The following is a 21,662-nucleotide window of genomic DNA, read 5'->3' on the forward strand; positions in this document are numbered from 1 at the left end:
CTTTATAGCTTTGGCCACTAGCAGTTAATTGAATAGAAACTTTCATGGTTAAGATTGTTCAGTCAACTTTACCAAACATGGTGAAATAATAATGGAACTATTATTGTTTCGCTTTCGGAAACCTATTCTTGAAATATCGGTTTGACTAAACCGAAAAATTTAAAGTAAAGGTAAACCAACTGATCCTATATAAAATTAAAACCTATCTTGATAGAAGTCTAAATTCTTCTCTAAGATGCGTTTCTTTGGTCAGCGCCGACGCAGGCCCGTTAATCCGTTTCATTGGGCCTGAGACGTTTACGGCCCAATAAACCAGAACCGACCTCTGAGCCGCCTCTTTTTCTATAAATAGAGGCTTAGGGCTCCAATCGTGAATTCTTTTGCTCATCTCTCCTCGTGAAGAGACGAGAGAATTCCAGATCTGGTCGTGTCAAAAACCCAGAGAGGGAAAAAAAAACGAAAAAAAGTTTAGCTCAAGCAACTGTAAACTACTGACTTCATAGATTCAAACAAATTGGCAAAGAGGGAAACACAGTTAGGGTTTAATTGATTTTTGATTCACGTTCTAGGGTTTTCGATTTTTGATTCGTCTTTGATCGGAGTTTAGCCGTCATGGATACGAGGTTTCCGTTCTCACCGGCCGAGGTCTCTAAAGTCCGGGTGGTCCAGTTTGGCATACTCAGCCCCGATGAGATCGTAATGTTCCTTTCTCTTTGGCTATCTCTATCTCTCTCACGTCCATTGCTCCGCCGTCTGTTTAGCCGGCGGGGAAATTGGCGTGAATAGTAGTAAATAAATCGATCGGTTTAGTTGAAGAGCATGTTCTTTTCTATCTATTGGTGTTAATTGGAAGCTACAAGTTACGAATTGAGTTTCGCTGGTTGCTAATGGCTTTTTTTGTGTGTTTTTTTTCAGAGGCAAATGTCTGTTATACATGTTGAGCATAGTGAGACGACCGAGAAGGGTAAACCTAAAGTTGGAGGATTGAGTGATATCCGGCTTGGTACGATTGATCGGAAGGTGAAGTGTGAGACATGTATGGCTAATATGGCCGAGTGTCCGGGACATTTTGGCCATCTTGAGCTCGCTAAGCCAATGTATCATGTTGGTTTTATGAAGACGGTGTTAAGTATCATGAGATGTGTCTGCTTCAATTGCTCCAAGATTTTAGCTGATGAGGTATGTAGGAACTTATCTCGTGCCTGTATTACTTGTTTTGCTTATGTCTTTGTTTGACTAGCTGTTCTCAATTGTTTATTTTCATGAAGGAGGAGCACAAGTTTAAACAGGCTATGAAGATAAAGAACCCCAAGAATAGGCTTAAGAAGATTCTGGATGCCTGTAAAAACAAGACCAAATGTGAAGGTGGTGATGATATTGATGATGTCCAGAACCAAGACACTGACGAACCAGTAAAAAAGAGCCGAGGTGGATGTGGTGCACAACAACCAAAGCTGACTATTGAGGGTATGAAGATGATTGCAGAATACAAAATTCCAAGGAAGAAAAACGATGAGCCAGACCAGCTTCCGGAGCCTGCAGAAAGGAAACAGACACTTGGTGCTGATAGGGTTAGTCTTTTCTTTCGAATGAACTTACCTCTTCATGTTTGGCTTAATCTGATGGCATGGGAAATTCTTGCAGGTTTTGAGTGTTTTGAAGAGGATTAGTGATGAGGATTGTCAACTCCTAGGGTTCAACCCTAAGTTTGCTCGTCCTGACTGGATGATTCTTGAAGTCCTTCCTATCCCTCCACCCCCTGTCAGACCATCTGTAATGATGGATGCCACTTCCAGAAGTGAGGTAAGTCGACTATGGTTTTCTGAATAAGGACTTTTCTTCGATTCTGGTACAGAGTTTCTCTTGACTGTCAATGTTGTATTATTACGTTTCAACTCTTTTTGATTATACCAACATAGTGTGTGTCCCTGACATCATGCTTATTGTTGATGCAGGATGACTTGACCCATCAGCTAGCCATGATTATTCGACACAATGAAAACTTGAAAAGGCAGGAAAAAAATGGAGCGCCAGCTCATATTATATCAGAGTTTACACAACTCTTGCAGTTTCATATAGCTACGTATTTTGATAACGAGTTGCCTGGACAGCCAAGGGTAATGCTTTTGTATCCTTCCAGATATCTGGTATGATACATACAGATGTTGCTTTATCTGGATTGGCTTTTATTTTCTTCAGGCTACTCAGAAATCAGGGAGGCCTATTAAATCAATATGTAGTAGGCTGAAGGCCAAGGAAGGCAGAATCAGGGGTAACTTGATGGGAAAACGAGTTGATTTCTCGGCACGTACCGTTATTACACCAGATCCAACAATAAATATTGATGAACTTGGTGTTCCGTGGAGTATTGCCCTGAATCTCACATACCCAGAAACAGTTACTCCCTATAACATTGAAAGGTTAGTACGTCTGGTGTTTATTTCATTATCTCAGAGTAATTTTTCCATGTTTTGTTGACAATTTATTTTGGCAGATTAAAAGAGCTCGTTGATTATGGACCACATCCTCCACCTGGCAAGACTGGAGCAAAATATATCATAAGGGACGATGGCCAAAGACTAGATCTTCGGTACCTTAAGAAGAGCAGTGATCAACATTTGGAACTTGGATACAAAGTATGTACTACTTTTCTTTATTCTATCCACTCAACTCACAAAGGTTTATTTCCGGAAGTCGTCATTTCTAATGCTTTCTTGGTCACAGGTGGAGCGGCATTTACAGGATGGTGATTTTGTTCTATTTAATCGTCAACCAAGTCTGCACAAAATGTCTATCATGGGTCACAGGATTAGGATTATGCCATATTCCACTTTCCGTCTGAATTTGTCTGTCACGTCTCCGTACAATGCTGATTTTGATGGGGATGAGATGAACATGCATGTACCACAGTCATTCGAGACCAGAGCCGAGGTGTTAGAGCTGATGATGGTTCCTAAATGTATTGTCTCCCCCCAGGCGAATCGGCCTGTGATGGGAATTGTGCAGGATACCCTCCTAGGGTGCCGTAAAATCACAAAGAGAGATACCTTCATAGAGAAGGTAACAGTTTTATTAGTGGTTGCTTGTTAAAGTTATCTATGATTTGGATAAGAGGATAAACCAACTCTTATGCTGATATCTTATCTATTTTTCAGGATGTATTCATGAATACACTAATGTGGTGGGAAGACTTCGACGGGAAAGTTCCGGCTCCTGCAATTTTGAAGCCTCGTCCTCTTTGGACTGGCAAACAAGTTTTTAATCTTATCATACCAAAACAGATAAATCTGTTGAGGTATTCTGCTTGGCACGCAGATACAGAGACTGGATTCATAACTCCGGGGGATACTCAAGTGCGAATTGAAAGAGGGGAACTTCTTGCCGGAACTCTTTGCAAAAAGACCCTTGGTACATCTAATGGAAGTCTCGTGCATGTCATTTGGTAAGCTGCTGCATTTTTTTACTTGGCATAAAAAAAATTACATTAAGATCTTAGAGTGTTGATTGTGGTTTGTCAGATTTGCTTAATGGCTTAATTTTGGTACCTTATGTTAACACCACATGCGGAATTGTTGAGAATACCTGAATGTAGTAATTAGTTTCATGAGCTCTTTTGTTTTAATTCAATTTTACTTGGCTTACAGGGAAGAGGTTGGTCCTGATGCAGCAAGGAAATTCCTCGGCCATACTCAATGGCTTGTCAATTACTGGCTTCTGCAGAATGGTTTTACCATCGGAATTGGTGACACAATTGCCGATTCATCAACAATGGAGAAAATTAATGAAACTATTTCCAATGCAAAAACTGCTGTGAAAGATCTTATCCGGCAGTTCCAGGAAAAGAAATTGGACCCTGAGCCTGGCCGAACTATGACTGAGACATTTGAGAACAGGGTTAACCAGGTATATTCAAGACGATAATTATTTGATTTTCGTTTGGTTGTCAGTACATTTTTTATGTGCTGACTCAAAATCTTTTCTTGTAGGTTTTGAATAAAGCTCGTGATGATGCTGGAAGTAGTGCTCAAAAGAGTTTAGCAGAAACCAATAACCTTAAGGCCATGGTGACAGCAGGATCCAAAGGAAGTTTCATCAATATTTCTCAAATGACAGCGTGTGTCGGTCAGCAAAATGTTGAAGGGAAGCGAATTCCCTTTGGATTTGATGGGCGGACATTGCCACATTTCACCAAAGATGATTATGGTCCTGAAAGTCGTGGTTTTGTTGAGAATTCATACCTGCGTGGGTTGACTCCTCAAGAGTTCTTTTTCCATGCCATGGGAGGAAGAGAAGGTCTTATTGATACTGCTGTGAAGACATCAGAAACTGGATACATTCAGAGGCGATTGGTAAAGGCTATGGAGGATATTATGGTTAAGTATGATGGGACAGTCAGAAACTCTTTGGGTGATGTTATTCAGTTTCTCTATGGAGAAGATGGTATGGATGCTGTATGGATAGAATCACAGAAGCTGGATTCCTTGAAAATGAAGAAATCAGAGTTTGATAGGACTTTTAAGTATGAGATTGACGACGAAAACTGGAATCCTACATACCTAAGTGATGAACATCTCGAGGACTTGAAGGGGATTCGGGAGTTGCGTGATGTATTTGATGCAGAATATTCGAAACTTGAGACTGACAGATTCCAACTCGGGACAGAAATTGCAACAAATGGTGATAGCACTTGGCCATTGCCTGTTAACATCAAGAGGCATATCTGGAATGCGCAGAAGACTTTCAAAATTGACTTGCGCAAAATTTCGGATATGCACCCTGTTGAAATTGTTGATGCTGTTGATAAACTACAGGAGAGGCTGCTGGTTGTTCCTGGTGATGATGCGTTGAGTGTGGAAGCACAGAAAAACGCAACATTGTTCTTTAACATTTTGCTTCGCAGCACTCTTGCTAGTAAAAGAGTTTTGGAAGAATACAAGCTTAGCCGCGAGGCTTTTGAGTGGGTCATTGGTGAGATCGAATCGAGGTTTTTACAATCTTTAGTGGCCCCTGGGGAAATGATCGGTTGTGTTGCTGCGCAATCAATTGGAGAACCTGCTACGCAGATGACTCTGAACACCTTCCATTATGCTGGTGTTAGTGCAAAGAACGTTACACTTGGAGTTCCCAGGTTGCGTGAAATTATTAATGTAGCTAAGAGGATCAAAACACCATCCCTATCAGTCTATCTCACTCCGGAAGCTAGCAAATCAAAAGAGGGGGCTAAGACTGTTCAGTGTGCTTTGGAGTATACTACTCTCAGGAGTGTCACTCAAGCTACGGAAGTCTGGTATGACCCAGATCCAATGAGTACTATAATTGAAGAGGACTTTGAATTTGTGAGGTCCTACTATGAGATGCCAGATGAAGATGTTTCTCCCGATAAAATATCTCCTTGGCTACTTCGTATAGAGCTGAATCGTGAGATGATGGTTGATAAGAAATTGAGTATGGCGGATATTGCGGAGAAGATTAACCTTGAGTTCGATGATGACCTAACTTGTATATTCAATGATGATAATGCTCAAAAACTGATCCTTCGAATTCGCATTATGAACGATGAGGGCCCAAAGGGAGAGTTGCAAGATGAGTCGGCTGAGGATGATGTTTTCCTTAAAAAGATTGAGAGCAACATGCTGACAGAAATGGCTCTCAGAGGTATTCCAGACATCAACAAGGTTTTTATTAAACAGGTTAGGAAAAGCAGGTTTGATGAGGAGGGAGGTTTCAAGACATCTGAGGAGTGGATGTTGGATACAGAAGGTGTTAATCTCTTAGCTGTTATGTGCCACGAAGATGTGGATCCAAAGAGAACAACAAGCAATCACTTGATTGAAATTATTGAAGTTCTCGGAATTGAGGCAGTTCGTCGTGCTTTGTTGGATGAACTCCGTGTTGTGATATCCTTTGATGGTTCTTATGTGAATTACCGTCATCTTGCCATCTTGTGTGATACTATGACCTATCGCGGTCATCTGATGGCTATCACTCGACATGGTATCAATAGAAATGACACTGGGCCTCTGATGAGATGCTCTTTTGAAGAAACAGTTGATATTCTGCTAGATGCTGCGGCTTATGCTGAGACAGACTGCTTAAGGGGTGTTACTGAGAATATAATGTTGGGTCAACTTGCACCAATTGGGACAGGAGATTGTGAATTGTATCTGAATGATGAGATGCTGAAGAATGCAATTGAACTTCAGCTCCCTAGCTATATGGATGGTCTGGAATTTGGAATGACTCCTGCTCGTTCACCAGTGTCAGGCACTCCTTACCATGAAGGCATGATGTCTCCAAACTACCTGTTAAGTCCAAATATGCGTTTGTCGCCAATGTCAGATGCACAGTTTTCTCCATATGTTGGTGGAATGGCCTTTTCGCCTTCTTCTTCTCCAGGCTATAGCCCATCATCCCCTGGATACAGTCCTACTTCTCCCGGTTACAGTCCCACTTCACCTGGATATAGCCCGACTTCTCCCGGTTATAGTCCAACTTCGCCTACCTACAGTCCCAGTTCTCCTGGCTATAGCCCAACAAGCCCTGCTTATTCTCCTACAAGTCCTTCCTATTCTCCTACCTCTCCGAGCTACAGCCCAACATCTCCAAGCTATAGCCCTACGTCGCCAAGCTACAGCCCGACATCTCCGAGCTACAGCCCTACGTCCCCAAGTTACAGCCCGACTTCGCCTGCTTACAGCCCGACTTCACCTGCATATAGCCCAACTTCACCAGCATACAGCCCAACCTCTCCTTCTTACAGCCCAACTTCACCATCTTACAGCCCAACATCGCCTTCTTACAGCCCTACTTCACCATCTTACAGTCCCACATCACCGTCTTATAGTCCTACTTCACCCGCATATAGCCCCACATCTCCTGGCTACAGCCCTACTTCACCAAGTTACAGTCCAACATCACCAAGCTACGGTCCTACGTCTCCAAGCTACAACCCTCAGTCTGCCAAATACAGCCCATCTATAGCTTACTCTCCTAGCAATGCAAGACTATCACCAGCTAGCCCCTACAGTCCTACATCTCCAAACTACAGGTAAGTAGTAATTTCTTAATTTATATACTTTCTATGCTTCTCTCATCTGTGGTGATATTGTGTCATCTTCTCTAATCGGTAACTATTATTAAAATTTTATTCTGCAGCCCGACATCACCATCATACTCACCCACATCTCCATCTTATTCACCTTCAAGTCCAACATACAGTCCCAGCAGGTTTGACTTTTACCCGCTTGAAAATCTTGAATCTGTTGTATGCAACAATCTCATTTAAATTCCGCAAAAAGTGTAACCGGGTTGTTGTTATTAAATCTGTCTTCAGTCCGTACAGCTCAGGAGCAAGCCCTGACTACAGCCCAAGCGCAGGCTACTCACCGACACTTCCCGGTTATTCACCGTCATCTACGGGTCAGTATACACCACATGAGGGCGAGAAAAATGCCAAGACTGGAAAAGATGTCAGTAAGGATGATAAAAGCAACCCTTGAAAGAGAGAGAAGAGGCATTCCAAGTTTTAGGTAACACGCCTTAATCTCTTTGGAAGTTGGAACCATTTGGGTTTACAACTCTTACCACCTCACAAACTTAGCCACATGGAATATCTGTGTAACCCGCAGGGCATAATTCATGAGACAGTGAAAGCTGAGAAAGGAAGGGACCGTTTCAAAGTGATCTTCTGTGGATAACTTTGTGACAGAGGCTTTCTTAGTAGATCCTTTTTTGTGAGTTGTATATTATTCTAAACTGATCCATAAAGCCATCCAATCCTCATCCCCCAAAAAGAAAGTAGTATAAGCAAAGAAAAACAAAATCATATCATAAACTTTAGGCTTTTCGTATGGTTTACTGTGTTCGATTTCGGAAAGAAAACAAGTGAAACGGTTCTTTTGTTATTTATGAAAGGATTCTTTATGTTACTGTTGCTTCTTTGAGTAGATACGAATCGAGAATACCTTTTTCCTTGTTTCCGACAAATATTGATTGACATGTAACCACTTTAAACAGCTCGACTGTCCAGTATGGGTTTATTTCTTGTTTTATCCACACCATTAAAGAATTGTTTTTGGGATTTTATTTATGTGATGATTCATCATTTTCCCAATATTTATTTTGTATACAATAAATGAAGCTTATTCTGGAAAAGAATCCCATGGATGTGGTGGGTGGATCTCGGGTCGCATTGCTGGTTTTTGACTTGTCTTCTTAATTATGTGTCCAGACAAATAGAAGACTTCTTCACATCATCATTGTCAACATTCTAAAATCAAATTCATCATCAGTAGATTTTGTGAACTAATTAAGTAAAGTTTAGCAATTAAAGAAGCTAGATTGAAGAACGTGTGCAACGACTCTCTCAGATCTACACGGAATAATGTCGTCAGTGAGCAAACAACTCCCTCCACGTCGTCCCTCCACGTGTCCCGTCTTCTTCTTCCTTCCTTGTCTTTCTCTCTCAAATCATTTTACCTAAAATAATAAATATCTTTCATTTTCTAAAAAAAAAAAAAACTTTTCAAATTCATCTTTGGTTTCTGCAGCAGCAACAACAACCGAGCCCTGTTCGTTAGGGTTTTCGGTTTTTGTTAGCTTTTCTTCTTCTTCTTCGTTTTCTTCCACCTGATTTGTTGTAACCATGGCGGAGAAAGCATCGGAGGACGTGATGCTTTTACACGGTGACCTCGATTTGAAAATTGTTAAGGCGAGGAGGTTACCTAACATGGATATGTTCTCAGAACATTTGCGCCGTGTCTTCACCGCTTGTAACGCCTGTGCTAGACCCACCGATGATGTCGATCCCAGAGATGGAGGCGAAGTCGGTGATAAAAACATCCGTAGCCACCGTAAGGTTATCACCAGCGATCCGTACGTCACCGTCGTCGTTCCTCAAGCGACTCTAGCTCGAACACGTGTTTTGAAAAACTCACAAGATCCTCTTTGGGACGAGCATTTCAACATCTCCGTAGCGCATCCGTTGGCTTATCTCGAGTTCCAGGTCAAAGACGACGATGTTTTCGGTGCTCAAATCATTGGCACGGCTAAGATCCCGGTTCGTGACATCGCATCGGGAGAACGCATTTCTGGTTGGTTTCCTATACTCGGTGCTTCGGGAAAACCGCCTAAGGCAGAAACTGCTCTTTTCATCGATATGAAATTTACTCCGTTCGACCAGATCCATAGCTACCGGTGTGGAATCGCCGGAGATCCGGACCGTAAAGGTGTTAAACGGACTTATTTCCCTCTGAGGAAAGGAAGTCAGGTGAGGCTTTACCAGGACGCTCATGTTATGGACGGAATGTTGCCGGAGATTGGGTTAGATAACGGGAAAGTTTATCAACATGGGAAGTGTTGGGAAGATATATGTTATGCTGTATCTGAGGCTCATCATATGATTTACGTTGTTGGTTGGTCTGTCTTCCATAAGATTAAGCTTGTTAGGGAACCTACAAGGAAATTACCAAGAGGTGGTGATTTGACGCTTGGGGAATTGCTCAAATACAAATCAGAGGAAGGTGTTCGAGTTTTGCTTCTTGTATGGGATGATAAGACTTCTCATGATAAATTTGGGATAAGCACGGTTAGTGTTTTCACAAGTTCTTTGGATTTGTTTTGCTAATTTTGAGCTTTTGGATTACTAGTTGTGATGTTAATTGGAGTTTCTGGTGAGGATAATTTATGTTTTGACATTAAGATGTTGTATGGCATGTTTTCTTTGGCAGCCTGGAGTTATGGGGACACATGATGAAGAGACTAGGAAGTTCTTCAAACATTCTTCTGTGATTTGCGTATTGTCACCCCGGTATGCCAGCAGTAAGCTTGGGTTGTTCAAACAGCAGGCAAGTCCTATCTTTTCTATATATATGGTCATGACAGTTTTTGTTTGGTATTGATGTTGATATGTTCTAGCGAAGGGAGTTTAGTCTCCCCGATGATGAGGGTTATTGTTAAGTTGGAAATTAGTTAATGTGGATGTTTACTTTCAATTATAAGAGATGTCCTGACTCTAATCCATGTCTCGCCATTGTTCATGTGGGTATCAAAATGTTGTGTCAATTTCGGCTTTGACATAACTATTATCTTTCCATGGGATTTCCTTTTTGATCTCTGATACTTAATTTTTTGTTTAATCCTTAGGTTGTTGGCACTCTCTTTACGCACCATCAAAAGTGTGTTCTTGTAGACACTCAGGCTGTTGGTAATAATCGCAAGGTCACAGCTTTTATTGGAGGTCTAGATCTTTGTGATGGCCGCTATGACACACCTGAGCATAGGATACTCAAGGATCTTGACACTGTATTTAAGGATGATTTTCACAATCCTACATTTCCTGTAAGTATATGATTATTTGCCGGATGTTTTCAAGCTAGAATCATTATTCCTTATCTACTTCTGATTCGTATTCTGTTTCTTCTTCCTTAGGCTGGTACTAAGGCTCCAAGACAACCTTGGCATGATTTGCACTGCAGGATAGATGGGCCTGCGGCATATGATGTTCTCATAAACTTTGAGCAGCGATGGAGAAAGGCAACACGATGGAAAGAGTTTAGCTTACGTTTAAAGGGGAAAACTCACTGGCAAGATGATGCTTTGATCCGGATAGGGCGCATATCATGGATTCTAAGTCCAGTGTTTAAATTTCTGAAGGATGGTACTACAATTATTCCAGAGGACGATCCATGTGTTTGGGTTTCTAAAGAAGATGATCCTGAGAACTGGCATGTTCAGGTCCTTCCAGATTCCTTCCAAACAATATTTTTTCATGTAACAAAATTTTTGTTAATTTGATCTAACCATGCAGTTTCTTTGACTTCCAGATATTCCGGTCTATCGACTCAGGATCCGTGAAAGGATTTCCAAAGTATGAAGATGAGGCTGAAGCCCAGGTTGGTAGATCAACTTATCTGCTATTTATAATAATCTTCCTTGAAGAATCACCATTTATTCAATGGAATTTCTGTTTATAAGCCAACACATGGTATAGATTGCACTATTAAGTCTTCAAAATTATTTTCTTACTGCAGCATCTGGAATGTGCCAAGCGTCTTGTTGTAGATAAAAGCATCCAGACTGCATACATCCAGACAATCAGATCTGCTCAGCATTTCATATATATTGAGAATCAGTATTTCCTGGGTTCTTCTTATGCTTGGCCTTCATATAGAGATGCAGGTACATCCTGATCTTTGAGTACAGTTTTTAGACTAGGAAATAAAATGCTCACATTACATTGACTGCATAAAGTCTAGAATTGTTCTCACTTACTAGTTTTGTATGCCTGGCTCTGTTTTCATCTGACTATTATCTGGAATGTATTTCCATCTGTACAAATGGAAGTGAATATACCTTTTCGCTTGTGGATTTTCTCATTCTGTGTTCTTCTTGTATGAGCAGGAGCTGACAATCTTATTCCTATGGAGTTGGCTCTAAAGATTGTTAGTAAAATCAGAGCTAAGGAAAGATTTGCTGTATATGTTGTCATACCATTATGGCCTGAAGGCGACCCAAAGTCTGGCCCTGTGCAAGAAATTCTATATTGGCAGGTAACATTTTTAGCTGACTGTAAGATTAGCGCAAATGCTTCTATTTCTTTAAACGAGAATCTAACGTTTTCTGCTAAACACATTTCGCAGAGCCAAACTATGCAGATGATGTATGATGTTATAGCAAAAGAACTGAAAGCGGTGCAATCAGATGCTCATCCGCTCGATTACCTTAACTTTTATTGCCTTGGTAAACGAGAGAAACTTCCAGATGATATGCCAGCCACCAATGGCAATGTGGTATAAGCTTCAAAGACTAAGAACTGCTTCATGCACAAAAACTGTAGCTTACAGATAGAGAAATCATACATAAAGTTTCCTCTAGTAATCAGTGGAACAATTTCCTTATGATAATTTAACTGCATTTTTCAGGTATCGGATTCTTATAAGTTCCAGCGTTTCATGATTTACGTGCACGCAAAGGGGATGGTAGTAGATGATGAGTATGTGCTCATGGGATCTGCTAATATCAACCAAAGATCTATGGCGGGCACCAAAGATACTGAAATCGCCATGGGCGCATACCAACCTAATCATACATGGGCTCACAAGGGAAAACACCCACGGGGCCAGGTTTGCCTTCCTCCTAACATCATCATTATCTATACCACAACCAAACCTCAAAAGTGTCTCTTTATCTACATGGGGAAAGTTTCAAATTCCTGAATCTTAGATTTGAAGACAGTAAAGAAATGGAAAGTTAGGTTGGGATAGCATTTGATCTTAAGGAAAATCAGGTTCTTAGATGCTTGACAGAAGAGTTGTGTTTCTGCTCTAGATTCTTGAACCATTATATATATATATATATATATTTTGAATCTTCTTGAAAGAGTAAAACATAAAGAGGTTTGATGATATCTCTATCGACGACACAGGTGTATGGATACAGAATGTCACTATGGGCAGAGCATTTAGGCAAAACGGGAGATGAATTTGTGGAGCCAGCAGATCTGGAATGTGTGAAGAACGTGAACAAAATCTCTGAAGGAAACTGGAAAAAATTCATAGACTCGGAATTCAAGGAGCTACAAGGTCACTTAATAAAGTATCCTCTACAAGTAGATGTTGATGGTAAAGTAAGCCCTCTTCCTGATTACGAGAGTTTCCCAGATGTTGGTGGTAAGATCATTGGAGCTCATTCCATGGCTCTTCCTGACACTTTAACCACGTAATGTTCATCATGTTCAATGTAAATTTCAGCATTTTTTGGGTTTCTTTTGATCCTGAATAATATAGCTGAAAGTGTTGTTTGAGTTGTACATTTAACTGTGTTGTTTCTTTTAATACATTCTTTTGTGATTGTCGTCAAATATTTGTTGGGGTGAAAAATGTAGAGATCATGAGTGAGTGAAGAGGCAAAATAATATGAGGATATTCTGTTTTTCTCGTTTTTTTCTTTCAAATTCGAATGATGATGTTCTGTGTAACTGCTATTATGTTATGTTAACCGAACCAAACCGAAGATTCATAGACAGATCCATATTTTAATTTACGGTATTACAATGAAAATACAGGGAAAATCAAGCCGAACCGAGGTGGCAAGTGCCAGACCGGAGATCCTAATCCGATTTGATTACGATTATTTTTTTTCTTTCTTTGTAGCAGAATGCACCATAAGAAACGTGAGTCTTGCCACATGCAATTCCTTACTCCTGTAATATAAAATTTTATTGAATGAATAATTCATCTGTAGACAAGGGGGAAAATAAAGACTGATTTTACGCTTTGTTGCTTTCACTTAAACCCTAAATCTCTCCGTCTCGATCGCAACCTCTGTTTCTTTCGCAATGGTAAGCTTCTACGACTAAATCTCTATGTTCTTCTTGATCTTCCTTTGATATTTCCGAGAAAATTGAGGTAATTACTTCGTTTTGCAGGCGGATTCTCCTCGAAGAAGGTTAGATTCAAGTTTCTATTGCTTCGCATTTCAGGGCTGTTATTGTTAATGCTCCTCCTATAATCGTTCTCTTTTGGTTTTTACATGTTTCAACAATTGCGTAGGTTGTGAATCTGACGAATTGATTTGGGGACTTTTGACTTTTTTTAAGATCTAGTATTGGAGTCCTTTTCTATGTAGTTGTAGTTTTCTTGATTTTTTTTAGTTGCAAATCCTATTTGATTGGATCTTGTAGCTCATAGGACTGATAAAGAGCTAAATTCGATGGTGTTTCTAAGTAACAAGTCTCAATGAAATATACCTCGGACAAACTTTTTTTTGTGAGAGAGTGTGTGATCTTTACTTGATTTCTGCATCAGGGATTCACGGTCTCCTTCACCCCGAAAAGAACGAGCTAGATCCAGGTCCAGGTCTAGATCCAGGTCAAGATCTTTGCCAAGGCCTATATCTCCATCGAGAAGCCGCGGAAGGTTAGTTATTGCGTTAAGTATAGGATTTTCTTATGTAGATCATGGGTAGATTTCTGAAGAATATTGTGTGGTAATCTTTTTTCATTACCTGTACACTTTGTAGGTCAAGGTCAAGAAGCCGTGGAAGGTTAGCTCTAGCTTTCTCCATATGAGTTTGCATTCTCTTGTTGTCTGTAATTGGATTGATAGTTTGCAATGTTTACGATATGTGAATGAATTTTGGTTGACAGAAGTGAAGTTGAAAACCCTGGTACCACTCTCTATGTGACTGGCCTATCTACAAGAGTCACTGACAAGGATCTTGAAGCACATTTCGCCAAGGAAGGAAAGGTGATAACATCTAAAGCTGATTCTCGTTTCTCATACTACCAGTCTTAAGTCTATTTTGTCTCTGCGTTTTTGAGCATACTATCTTTAATCATGTAGTTAACCATTTTCATTTCCTTAGGTTGCGTCTTGTTTTCTTGTGATGGAGCCGCGCACCCGTGTGTCTCGTGGTTTTGCCTTTGTTACAATGGATAGCGTTAAAGATGCTGAGCGGTGCATTAAATATCTCAACCAGTCTGTTCTAGAAGGCCGATACATAACTGTCGAAAGGGTAAAAATATCATGCTCTACTGATTTTGGTGGTAGTATAATTAGTTTGAGATCATTATTTGTTGACTTGGAGGTTTTCTGATCATTCAGAAAATATTGCATCAAGCAACAATCAGAGATGATAAGAGTACTCATCCTTGCTCAACATCATTAAGTGAAACACAGCTTGATCAATCAAATCGCCAGCTTAAACAGCTTTTCCAAATGATCTGATCCCACTAATCATAAGCAACTATATTGCCTCAACTCTCAACTATCAACTAGTCAAAGGACCTTATCAAGTATCAACAACTATTAGTCAAGTGTTTCTCCAGCCTAGGATGCATCTTGTTTCCTTGAATATACCTATGGCTTTTCTAGATTGAAAGTTGTGTTCCATTACATGAGGTTTATGTACTTTGTGCTATCTTCAGTCTAGGAGAAAGCGCCCCAGAACTCCCACCCCAGGCCACTATCTTGGCTTGAAAAGCTCCAGAGACGGCGGTAAGTGAACATTTCAAGCCTCGTAGATATTATTTTTGAGTCTCTATGCAAATGAAAGATTGCTAACTGTTCCGTAATCTTTTTGTTGTTGTGATAAAAAAGATCGAGATGGCCGTAGCAGTCGAGGGAGGCACTATGATCGTGATGATTATAGAGACCGTAGGTCACCAAGACGCGACTATTCACCTCGTGACGAAAGAAGGTCTAGAAGAGATCGGTCTTACTCTCCTCATGGAAGAAGCCCAGAAAGAAGATCAGAGAGAAGGTCGGAGAGGTCAGAGAGAAGGTATGAACCCCGTGGCTCGAGATGACCTGTTTCATCCTCTTGACAAAGGATTAAACAACAACTCTGTTGATTTAGGTTGTGTAATTGATCATCCTTAAAATAGCACAAAGATTCTGTCAGGCGACGCTTTGGGTTTCATGTCTTTTCTGTTAACGTTTTATTCTGTCGGAACTCTGTGAAGTGAAAAACTACCACCTGTAATACCGTTTCTGTTCTGTCTCTATTCTCTACTTGTTATTGAATGAATCAGAATATCTTGTGTGACTACTAGAATCTTGAGATTGTTAGCAAATATTTGTTTAACAAAAAAGTGGAGATACCAAATTAAAGCTTGAAACTTTCAAACTAAATAAAGAAACCCCAAAAAACAAAGCTATGACCAGAGTCCAAATAATCAAATTGTATATACGTGCTTATCGAATACTGCTAAACACAAACCTCATCAAGAATTGGCGTATTTGTGCCAACAAAGTAACATAAGAATACATCTTCTGGCAATATAAAACCTAGAACGCCTCTCCTTCACCATAGCTAAACATCCTTTATTCCTCTCCATTGATTCTCTGCAACCTTCTTCTTCCCTTTTCCTCTTTCTCCTCATCTTCGTCGTCGATGAGCATTGCCCCATAATTGTTCTCTTGTCTTTACTTCGTTTCTTCACACTTTTACGTTATTGCTCTTTTTGTGTTCTATTGAGAGATGATTTTTCGCTCTAAAAGACAAATGGAAGAAGAAGAAGAAGAAGCAATATTAGAGGGACCAAATATGAAAAGAGTGGAGAGGAAAAATAAAATGAAAAAAAGACTATAAATAGAGGAGTGGTGGAGCAATGATGATGCGATGACGTTCAACATAATTAACCTGTTTTATTTTATTTACGTATTCTTCAAGAAAATATATTAAACAATTCCAGAATTACGCTATATTATTCTTACTTTATTTTTATTTTTTTGTCGGACTATATTGTTACTTAAAATCGTTTATTAGTGGATTTGTGGAATAATTGTCTTTTTGTCTATACCATAAAAGATACTAGTACTCAAGTCTTCATATTCTAAGATCATCTCTTCCATATTTAATGTTAACTGTTATCGTGTGTTACGTTTCAAATCATTTATTGTGGCTAATTAAGATATAATGTAACATTGTCACATATGGTTTTCGTTATTAATTAATTGTTAGGATTGTCTGGAATTTGATTGATAAACCAACCAAAAACGCGTCTCAGGTGGTTTTAGCGTACCCGACGTTGCAACAGGCTTATCTTTTTCCTACACGTGTCCTCTTCTGGTTGGTATTATAGTATTATTATATAAATGGACCTTGACCTTAACCGCAGCATCTTATGGTCATCAATTCATTTCTCAAGATAGTTATTTAATTTATTTGTGTTGAGGTTTCGTATTGGTATTTATTTGATTAAAACTTTCATACGCCAATTTTTCTCGACAAGATAGTATGTTGCATGAATTCATATTGGAGAAATTAAAGATCAAATAGGATTAAAAATTTTTTTTTTTTTTTTGTCACGGGTTAAAATTGTTTGGTTAGTTAGTTAAAATTTATGAGAAGGGCTTCGTAGACGCAAAAGCAACGTCAGCATGAACCGGTGGAAGGGAATGTATAGTATCTGGAAGAAGAGAAGGCAGTAGTGACCAATCATTGGTACTTGATTGGTTTCCGCCACGTCATCACGCTTTCCTTTCACAGCTGTATAATATTCCCCTCTTCTTGTTTTTTTCTTGACAAAAAGATAAAATTCATTTTTTAAAATTTCAGATAAATTTTATTTATATAGATTTCATGATTTTAATTACCGAACCTGATATGGGATATGGGATATGGTTCAATGGATATTGTTGTCGCCATTTTCAGTTTGTCTTTAACTTTGCGAACGTTGCCACTTTATTTACTTGTTTCAAAGTTTGTAACATACAGTAACTTGTAGCCACACCAAGCAAATTTGGGCCACAAGGCCCAACAAATATGATCTGTTGCGTTAGGACTGAAGTACGTACGTATTGCTAATGGTTTTCTATGGGTTATTTTTCTTTCTTGTGTAGGAAAATAAATAAAAAATTCGGAACTCCCGTGTTGTAAATTGTAACAAGATCAACTTTTATGTAATTTACCAGTTATAAACTTATAGAAAGCCGGAAAAAAGTTATACAGAAAATAGTGAAATAAAAAGAAAAACATGTCCATAAATATGTCATCATATTTGTATCATAAGTAGCAAAGCATAAAAAAAATAAAATAAAAAGGCATCACCATCCACCATCATCTCCATTTCTTTTTTTTGCTTCATAAACATGAGAAGCACCATACATTTTTTATCTCGAAGCCAAAAAAGCAAAACTGTCCATTATCCATTAAAAGATTATAATAATTAAAAAAAATAAGAGTATTCTCGTGACCCACACTGATATGGACCCTACATAATGACGTGGACAAGCCCTACGTGTTACACAACGAAACGTTCATGTCCTCCCTGGCTTTTTCAACCCAAACACAACCTTCTCTCTTCTCTCTTCTCTCCGATTTCTAATCTTTTCTCCTTTACTTGAATCTTGGATCATTCTCCTTTTTCGTGATTTAGGATCGAAGAAGAGATCACTCCTACTGTTGAATTTTTTTGGTTTTGTTTACTTGAGTGTTTCAATTCTGATCTGCTGTTTTCCGATGGCGATCAAAGAAGAGACGGAGGAGAGTTGCGGAAGCAGAGCCGTGGTAGCTTCGATAACGAAAGAAAGCCCTAGACAGCATCGTATGAAACTTGAGGTGTACGGTGAAGTTCTTCAACGAATCCAGGAATCCAATTACGAAGAAGCTAATTTCCCTGGTTTTGATGATCACCTCTGGCTTCACTTCAATCGTCTTCCTGCCAGGTATATTTTCAATCCTAGCTATGACAATAAATGGATTTTTGTAGTTTCTTTGTTTTTACTTTTATATTGCTTCTTATAGATATGCTTTGGATGTGAATGTTGAGAGAGCAGAAGATGTTCTTACTCATCAGAGATTGTTGAAATTGGCTGAAGATCCCTCTACTAGACCTGTTTTCGAAGTTCGTTGTGTTCAGGTTTCTCCCACATTGAATGGAAATTCTGGTGACGTTGATCCTTCAGATCCTGCGGTCAAGGAAGATGCTCAAAGCTCTTATAACTCGAGGGCTCTTGCACCTCCAACTTTTGGTTCTTCTCCGAATTTCGAGGCTCTTACTCAAGCCTTCAAAGATCATGCTCAAGACGATGATAGTGCTGTCAATGCACACTTGCCTAATTCTCGGTGAGTTACATTTGTATTTGCTCTAGTCTTATTCTCTGCTTATTATTGAAGAGGAATACTTTGTACAACCATGTGTGTGTGGTGATATTTATCCTTTGTTACCTATCTTATAGACCGATGCACGAAATCACCTTTTCTACAATAGACAGGCCCAAACTCCTTAGTCAGGTTGGTGAATTTTATTGTTTCTTTCATTTCAGCTCTGATTATGAAAACATGTGACTTTGTCTTCTTTAACAATCGCTGTAGAGTGATGTTTAGGATTCCCTTTCTACGATCCATTAGATACAGTCATGTAGAGAGTGGGTGGTTCTGTTTCCATTGAGCCATTATCTGACCGAGTAACGGTTTTTTTGTTTGTTTGTTGCAGTTAACTTCCATGCTTGGTGAACTTGGATTGAATATTCAAGAGGCTCATGCTTTCTCTACCGCGGATGGTTTCTCTTTGGATGTATTCGTTGTTGATGGTTGGTCGCAGGAGGTATAGTTTCAGTTTTCTGTATATATCACAACATCTTTCAGAACCATCATGTTACTTGTGACTGATGGATTAAATAAATGACTTTGAAAGATACTGACCATTGATGAACTTTCTGTCCCTGTCATCACTAAACTGGTTGAAAAACTTATATACACTTTTGAAATACAGGAAACAGAAGGTTTAAAAGATGCATTGACGAAGGAGATAAGGAAGCTTAAGGTATCTTTTATTATTCTATTGTCATGAGCATTCCTTATAGTTTTCTCCATGCCGCATTCGTAATTTGAATTCTGAAAATGTAAGCAGTGCTTTAGCATTAGCTCGATCCAAAACTTAATGCGGTGCTGGACTGATGTTTTGTTGCTATGTCTTGAATCAATTTTGATAGTTGTCATGTCTCCATATTCCACACTGGCTGCTCTGCAGGATCAACCTTGTTCAAAACAGAAATCTATCACTTTCTTCGAGCATGACAAATCAACCAACGAACTGCTACCTGCATGTGTTGAAATACCTACGGATGGAACTGATGAGTGGGAAATTGACATGAAACAGCTCAAAATTGAAAAAAAGGTGGCATGTGGATCATACGGGGAACTGTGAGTTTTCAAATGCAAAAATCTTGTTTTTCTAATACAATGTTAGGAAGTTAACAGATATATATTCTTGATGGCTATGCAGATTTAGAGGAACCTATTGTAGTCAGGAAGTAGCTATCAAAATTCTCAAGCCTGAGCGTGTAAATGCGGAAATGCTACGAGAGTTTTCTCAGGAAGTGTATATAATGAGGTGTGCTGCATTGATTCTTATTGCCACTCATACTCTCAAGTATTTTTATTCTAATGATTCCCCGAAAATTCCATTCCATGGTCTGTATATAGAAACATGCATGAGTTTCGCTCATTTGCTTACACCTAAATGTCCATTAAAAAAAAGTTAATATTCAGAGACATGCACTAATTTTCTCAGTGTGACGGTATTTACTGATACAGTGATACTTTCCTATATGTAGGAAAGTTCGGCATAAAAATGTTGTCCAGTTTATTGGTGCATGTACACGATCACCAAACCTCTGCATTGTGACTGGTAAGTTGTCAGTAGATTCTCAATAGGAGACTAGTTCCATTTAGATCGTTTTTTCTGTTGGTTCTGTATCATCATGCATGGTGAGAAAGTTGTTTAAGCAGGACATTGAGGTTCTATAGATTATTGTTTAGTTTTGACTTTTATATGTATTCATGGTCGGATGATTTGATCCTTTTGTATCAGAGTTCATGACTCGGGGGAGCATTTATGACTTCCTTCACAAACACAAAGGCGTTTTTAAAATTCAATCTTTGCTCAAAGTGGCACTTGACGTCTCGAAAGGAATGAATTATCTGCATCAAAACAATATTATTCATAGAGACCTTAAGACTGCTAATCTTCTTATGGACGAACATGAAGTAAGCCTCAATCTTTGGCCACTGATCATGTAGTCTTTGAACATTATTTGGTCTCAGTTTATGTTGTCTTTTCAGCTTGTAAACCTTTAAAATTCTACAAAAACTTATTTTCCTCTTTCAGTCACGAATTTCTTTACAAGAACAGAGGTACATGTCTTTAGTTTCTAATAATTTTGAACAGGTTGTCAAGGTTGCCGATTTTGGGGTTGCCAGAGTGCAGACTGAGTCGGGGGTCATGACAGCTGAAACAGGGACATACCGATGGATGGCTCCAGAGGTATTTTACTTCTTTGTCTTGTTCTTTTTTTTTTGCTTTCCATGCTTTTGACACAAGACTCTGTGAACTCAGGTCATTGAGCACAAACCTTATGATCACAGGGCGGATGTCTTCAGCTACGCGATTGTGCTGTGGGAACTTTTGACTGGGGAAGTAAGACTTCTAGTCTCCTGTGTAGATGTCTTCAGTTATTTCATGTGTATAACACTATTTTGTTCTCTCTGGTGTGTAATGAATGAAAACAGCTCCCATATTCTTACTTGACTCCACTGCAAGCTGCTGTTGGCGTTGTCCAAAAGGTATCATGTGCTTAATTAGTTATTTCTCGCGTGCTTTGTTGAGAGGCCTTCAACACAATGGCTTTTAATTATTTTACAGGGACTTAGACCAAAAATTCCAAAGGAAACACATCCAAAACTGACTGAACTTCTTGAGAAATGCTGGCAGCAAGACCCAGCTCAAAGACCCAATTTTGCAGAAATCATAGAAATGCTTAACCAACTGATCCGCGAGGTAATTATTGCTTTATCATTGTATCTCTCTGACCAACACGATTCTTAGCAAATAATATGTTGTGAAACCACCAGGTTGGAGATGATGAGCGCCACAAGGATAAACATGGTGGTTACTTTTCAGACCTAAAAAAAGGCCATCGTTGACACTCACGGGTGCGCTGAAACTTTTGTTTGATCAGTTTGATAGAGCTCTACTCACTTCTCGTTTTTCGTTGTACAGTTTCTTAGAGCCTCACTCTTTTTGTCCATGTATAATTTTGTTTAAACAATCTCCTTTTGATACAATGATCGCTGCAGAGATTGAATTGCATTGCAACTCAATAAAGTGAAAGCCATTCTTAAGAGCGGCTACGATATTCTTTGTTAACTGAAGC

At 39.3% G+C, this 21,662-nt stretch overlaps 5 protein-coding genes across 7 annotated transcripts; 4 read left to right on the top strand and 1 right to left on the bottom strand.

Annotated features, from left to right (window-relative positions):
• Positions 1-375: 375 nt before the first annotated feature.
• On the top strand, positions 376-7,933 carry LOC9305132 (DNA-directed RNA polymerase II subunit 1). Its single transcript, XM_021017351.1, has 14 exons — positions 376-696; positions 916-1,179; positions 1,269-1,571; positions 1,645-1,803; positions 1,956-2,117; positions 2,200-2,420; positions 2,495-2,636; positions 2,725-3,060; positions 3,156-3,442; positions 3,645-3,903; positions 3,987-7,048; positions 7,156-7,227; positions 7,334-7,529; positions 7,629-7,933. Exons 1-13 carry the CDS (start codon positions 613-615, stop codon positions 7,497-7,499), a joined length of 5,517 nt encoding a protein of 1,838 aa, XP_020873010.1. The 5' UTR covers positions 376-612; the 3' UTR covers positions 7,500-7,529; positions 7,629-7,933.
• Positions 7,934-8,268: 335 nt separating this feature from the next.
• On the top strand, positions 8,269-12,936 carry LOC9303125 (phospholipase D delta). Its single transcript, XM_021017352.1, has 10 exons — positions 8,269-9,586; positions 9,729-9,845; positions 10,144-10,338; positions 10,429-10,734; positions 10,824-10,892; positions 11,031-11,178; positions 11,401-11,549; positions 11,640-11,789; positions 11,922-12,122; positions 12,425-12,936. The coding sequence occupies exons 1-10, from the start codon at positions 8,645-8,647 to the stop codon at positions 12,719-12,721; spliced, it is 2,574 nt and encodes an 857-aa protein (XP_020873011.1). The 5' UTR covers positions 8,269-8,644; the 3' UTR covers positions 12,722-12,936.
• Positions 12,937-13,224: 288 nt separating this feature from the next.
• LOC9303126 (serine/arginine-rich splicing factor SR45a) lies at positions 13,225-15,549 on the top strand. 2 transcript variants are annotated; one of them, XR_002330374.1, is made up of 8 exons: positions 13,225-13,339; positions 13,427-13,446; positions 13,806-13,916; positions 14,020-14,043; positions 14,147-14,246; positions 14,365-14,514; positions 14,604-14,996; positions 15,099-15,549. XR_002330374.1 is itself a non-coding variant. In XM_021017353.1 (8 exons), exons 1-8 carry the CDS (start codon positions 13,337-13,339, stop codon positions 15,305-15,307), a joined length of 687 nt encoding a protein of 228 aa, XP_020873012.1. In that variant the 5' UTR covers positions 13,226-13,336; the 3' UTR covers positions 15,308-15,505. The 2 variants fall into 2 exon arrangements, 1 of the variants encoding a protein (XP_020873012.1); XM_021017353.1 differs by having other exon boundaries at positions 13,226-13,339; positions 14,927-14,996; positions 15,099-15,505.
• A 57-nt stretch (positions 15,550-15,606) lies between these two features.
• LOC9303128 lies at positions 15,607-16,148 on the bottom strand. The gene has a single exon (XM_002869015.2). The coding sequence runs from the start codon at positions 15,908-15,910 to the stop codon at positions 15,725-15,727; it is 186 nt and encodes a 61-aa protein (XP_002869061.1). The 5' UTR covers positions 15,911-16,148; the 3' UTR covers positions 15,607-15,724.
• A 1,529-nt stretch (positions 16,149-17,677) lies between these two features.
• Positions 17,678-21,655, top strand: LOC9305133 (serine/threonine-protein kinase STY17). 2 transcript variants are annotated; one of them, XM_002867010.2, is made up of 14 exons: positions 17,770-18,170; positions 18,250-18,570; positions 18,684-18,738; positions 18,941-19,051; positions 19,220-19,270; positions 19,478-19,650; positions 19,733-19,840; positions 20,064-20,137; positions 20,321-20,496; positions 20,678-20,773; positions 20,846-20,926; positions 21,019-21,072; positions 21,152-21,286; positions 21,361-21,655. In XM_002867010.2, the coding sequence occupies exons 1-14, from the start codon at positions 17,965-17,967 to the stop codon at positions 21,430-21,432; spliced, it is 1,713 nt and encodes a 570-aa protein (XP_002867056.1). In that variant the 5' UTR covers positions 17,770-17,964; the 3' UTR covers positions 21,433-21,655. The 2 variants fall into 2 exon arrangements, with proteins under 2 accessions (XP_020874955.1, XP_002867056.1); XM_021019296.1 differs by lacking the exon at positions 21,361-21,655 and having other exon boundaries at positions 17,678-18,170; positions 20,875-20,926; positions 21,152-21,245.
• The last annotated feature ends 7 nt before the right edge of the window (positions 21,656-21,662 follow it).

Source organism: Arabidopsis lyrata (genome assembly GCF_000004255.2).
Source record: "Arabidopsis lyrata subsp. lyrata unplaced genomic scaffold ARALYscaffold_7, whole genome shotgun sequence".
Lineage (NCBI taxonomy): Eukaryota > Viridiplantae > Streptophyta > Magnoliopsida > Brassicales > Brassicaceae > Arabidopsis > Arabidopsis lyrata.

Coding starts and splice junctions, on each gene's coding strand:
- LOC9303125 (XM_021017352.1), top strand. CDS start 8,645: ATGGCGGAGAAAGCATCGGAGGACGTGATGCTTTTACACGGTGACCTC. Junction 9,587..9,728: donor ATAAATTTGGGATAAGCACG/GTTAGTGTTTTC, acceptor TTTCTTTGGCAG/CCTGGAGTTATGGGGACACA. Junction 9,846..10,143: donor TTGGGTTGTTCAAACAGCAG/GCAAGTCCTATC, acceptor TTTAATCCTTAG/GTTGTTGGCACTCTCTTTAC.
- LOC9305132 (XM_021017351.1), top strand. CDS start 613: ATGGATACGAGGTTTCCGTTCTCACCGGCCGAGGTCTCTAAAGTCCGG. Junction 1,804..1,955: donor ATGCCACTTCCAGAAGTGAG/GTAAGTCGACTA, acceptor TTGTTGATGCAG/GATGACTTGACCCATCAGCT. Junction 3,443..3,644: donor AGTCTCGTGCATGTCATTTG/GTAAGCTGCTGC, acceptor CTTGGCTTACAG/GGAAGAGGTTGGTCCTGATG.
- LOC9305133 (XM_002867010.2), top strand. CDS start 17,965: ATGGCGATCAAAGAAGAGACGGAGGAGAGTTGCGGAAGCAGAGCCGTG. Junction 19,271..19,477: donor AGGAGATAAGGAAGCTTAAG/GTATCTTTTATT, acceptor GCTGCTCTGCAG/GATCAACCTTGTTCAAAACA. Junction 20,774..20,845: donor ACCGATGGATGGCTCCAGAG/GTATTTTACTTC, acceptor CTGTGAACTCAG/GTCATTGAGCACAAACCTTA.
- LOC9303126 (XM_021017353.1), top strand. Junction 13,447..13,805: donor GCGGATTCTCCTCGAAGAAG/GTTAGATTCAAG, acceptor TTTCTGCATCAG/GGATTCACGGTCTCCTTCAC. Junction 14,044..14,146: donor AGGTCAAGAAGCCGTGGAAG/GTTAGCTCTAGC, acceptor TTTGGTTGACAG/AAGTGAAGTTGAAAACCCTG.
- LOC9303128 (XM_002869015.2), bottom strand. CDS start 15,910: ATGGGGCAATGCTCATCGACGACGAAGATGAGGAGAAAGAGGAAAAGG.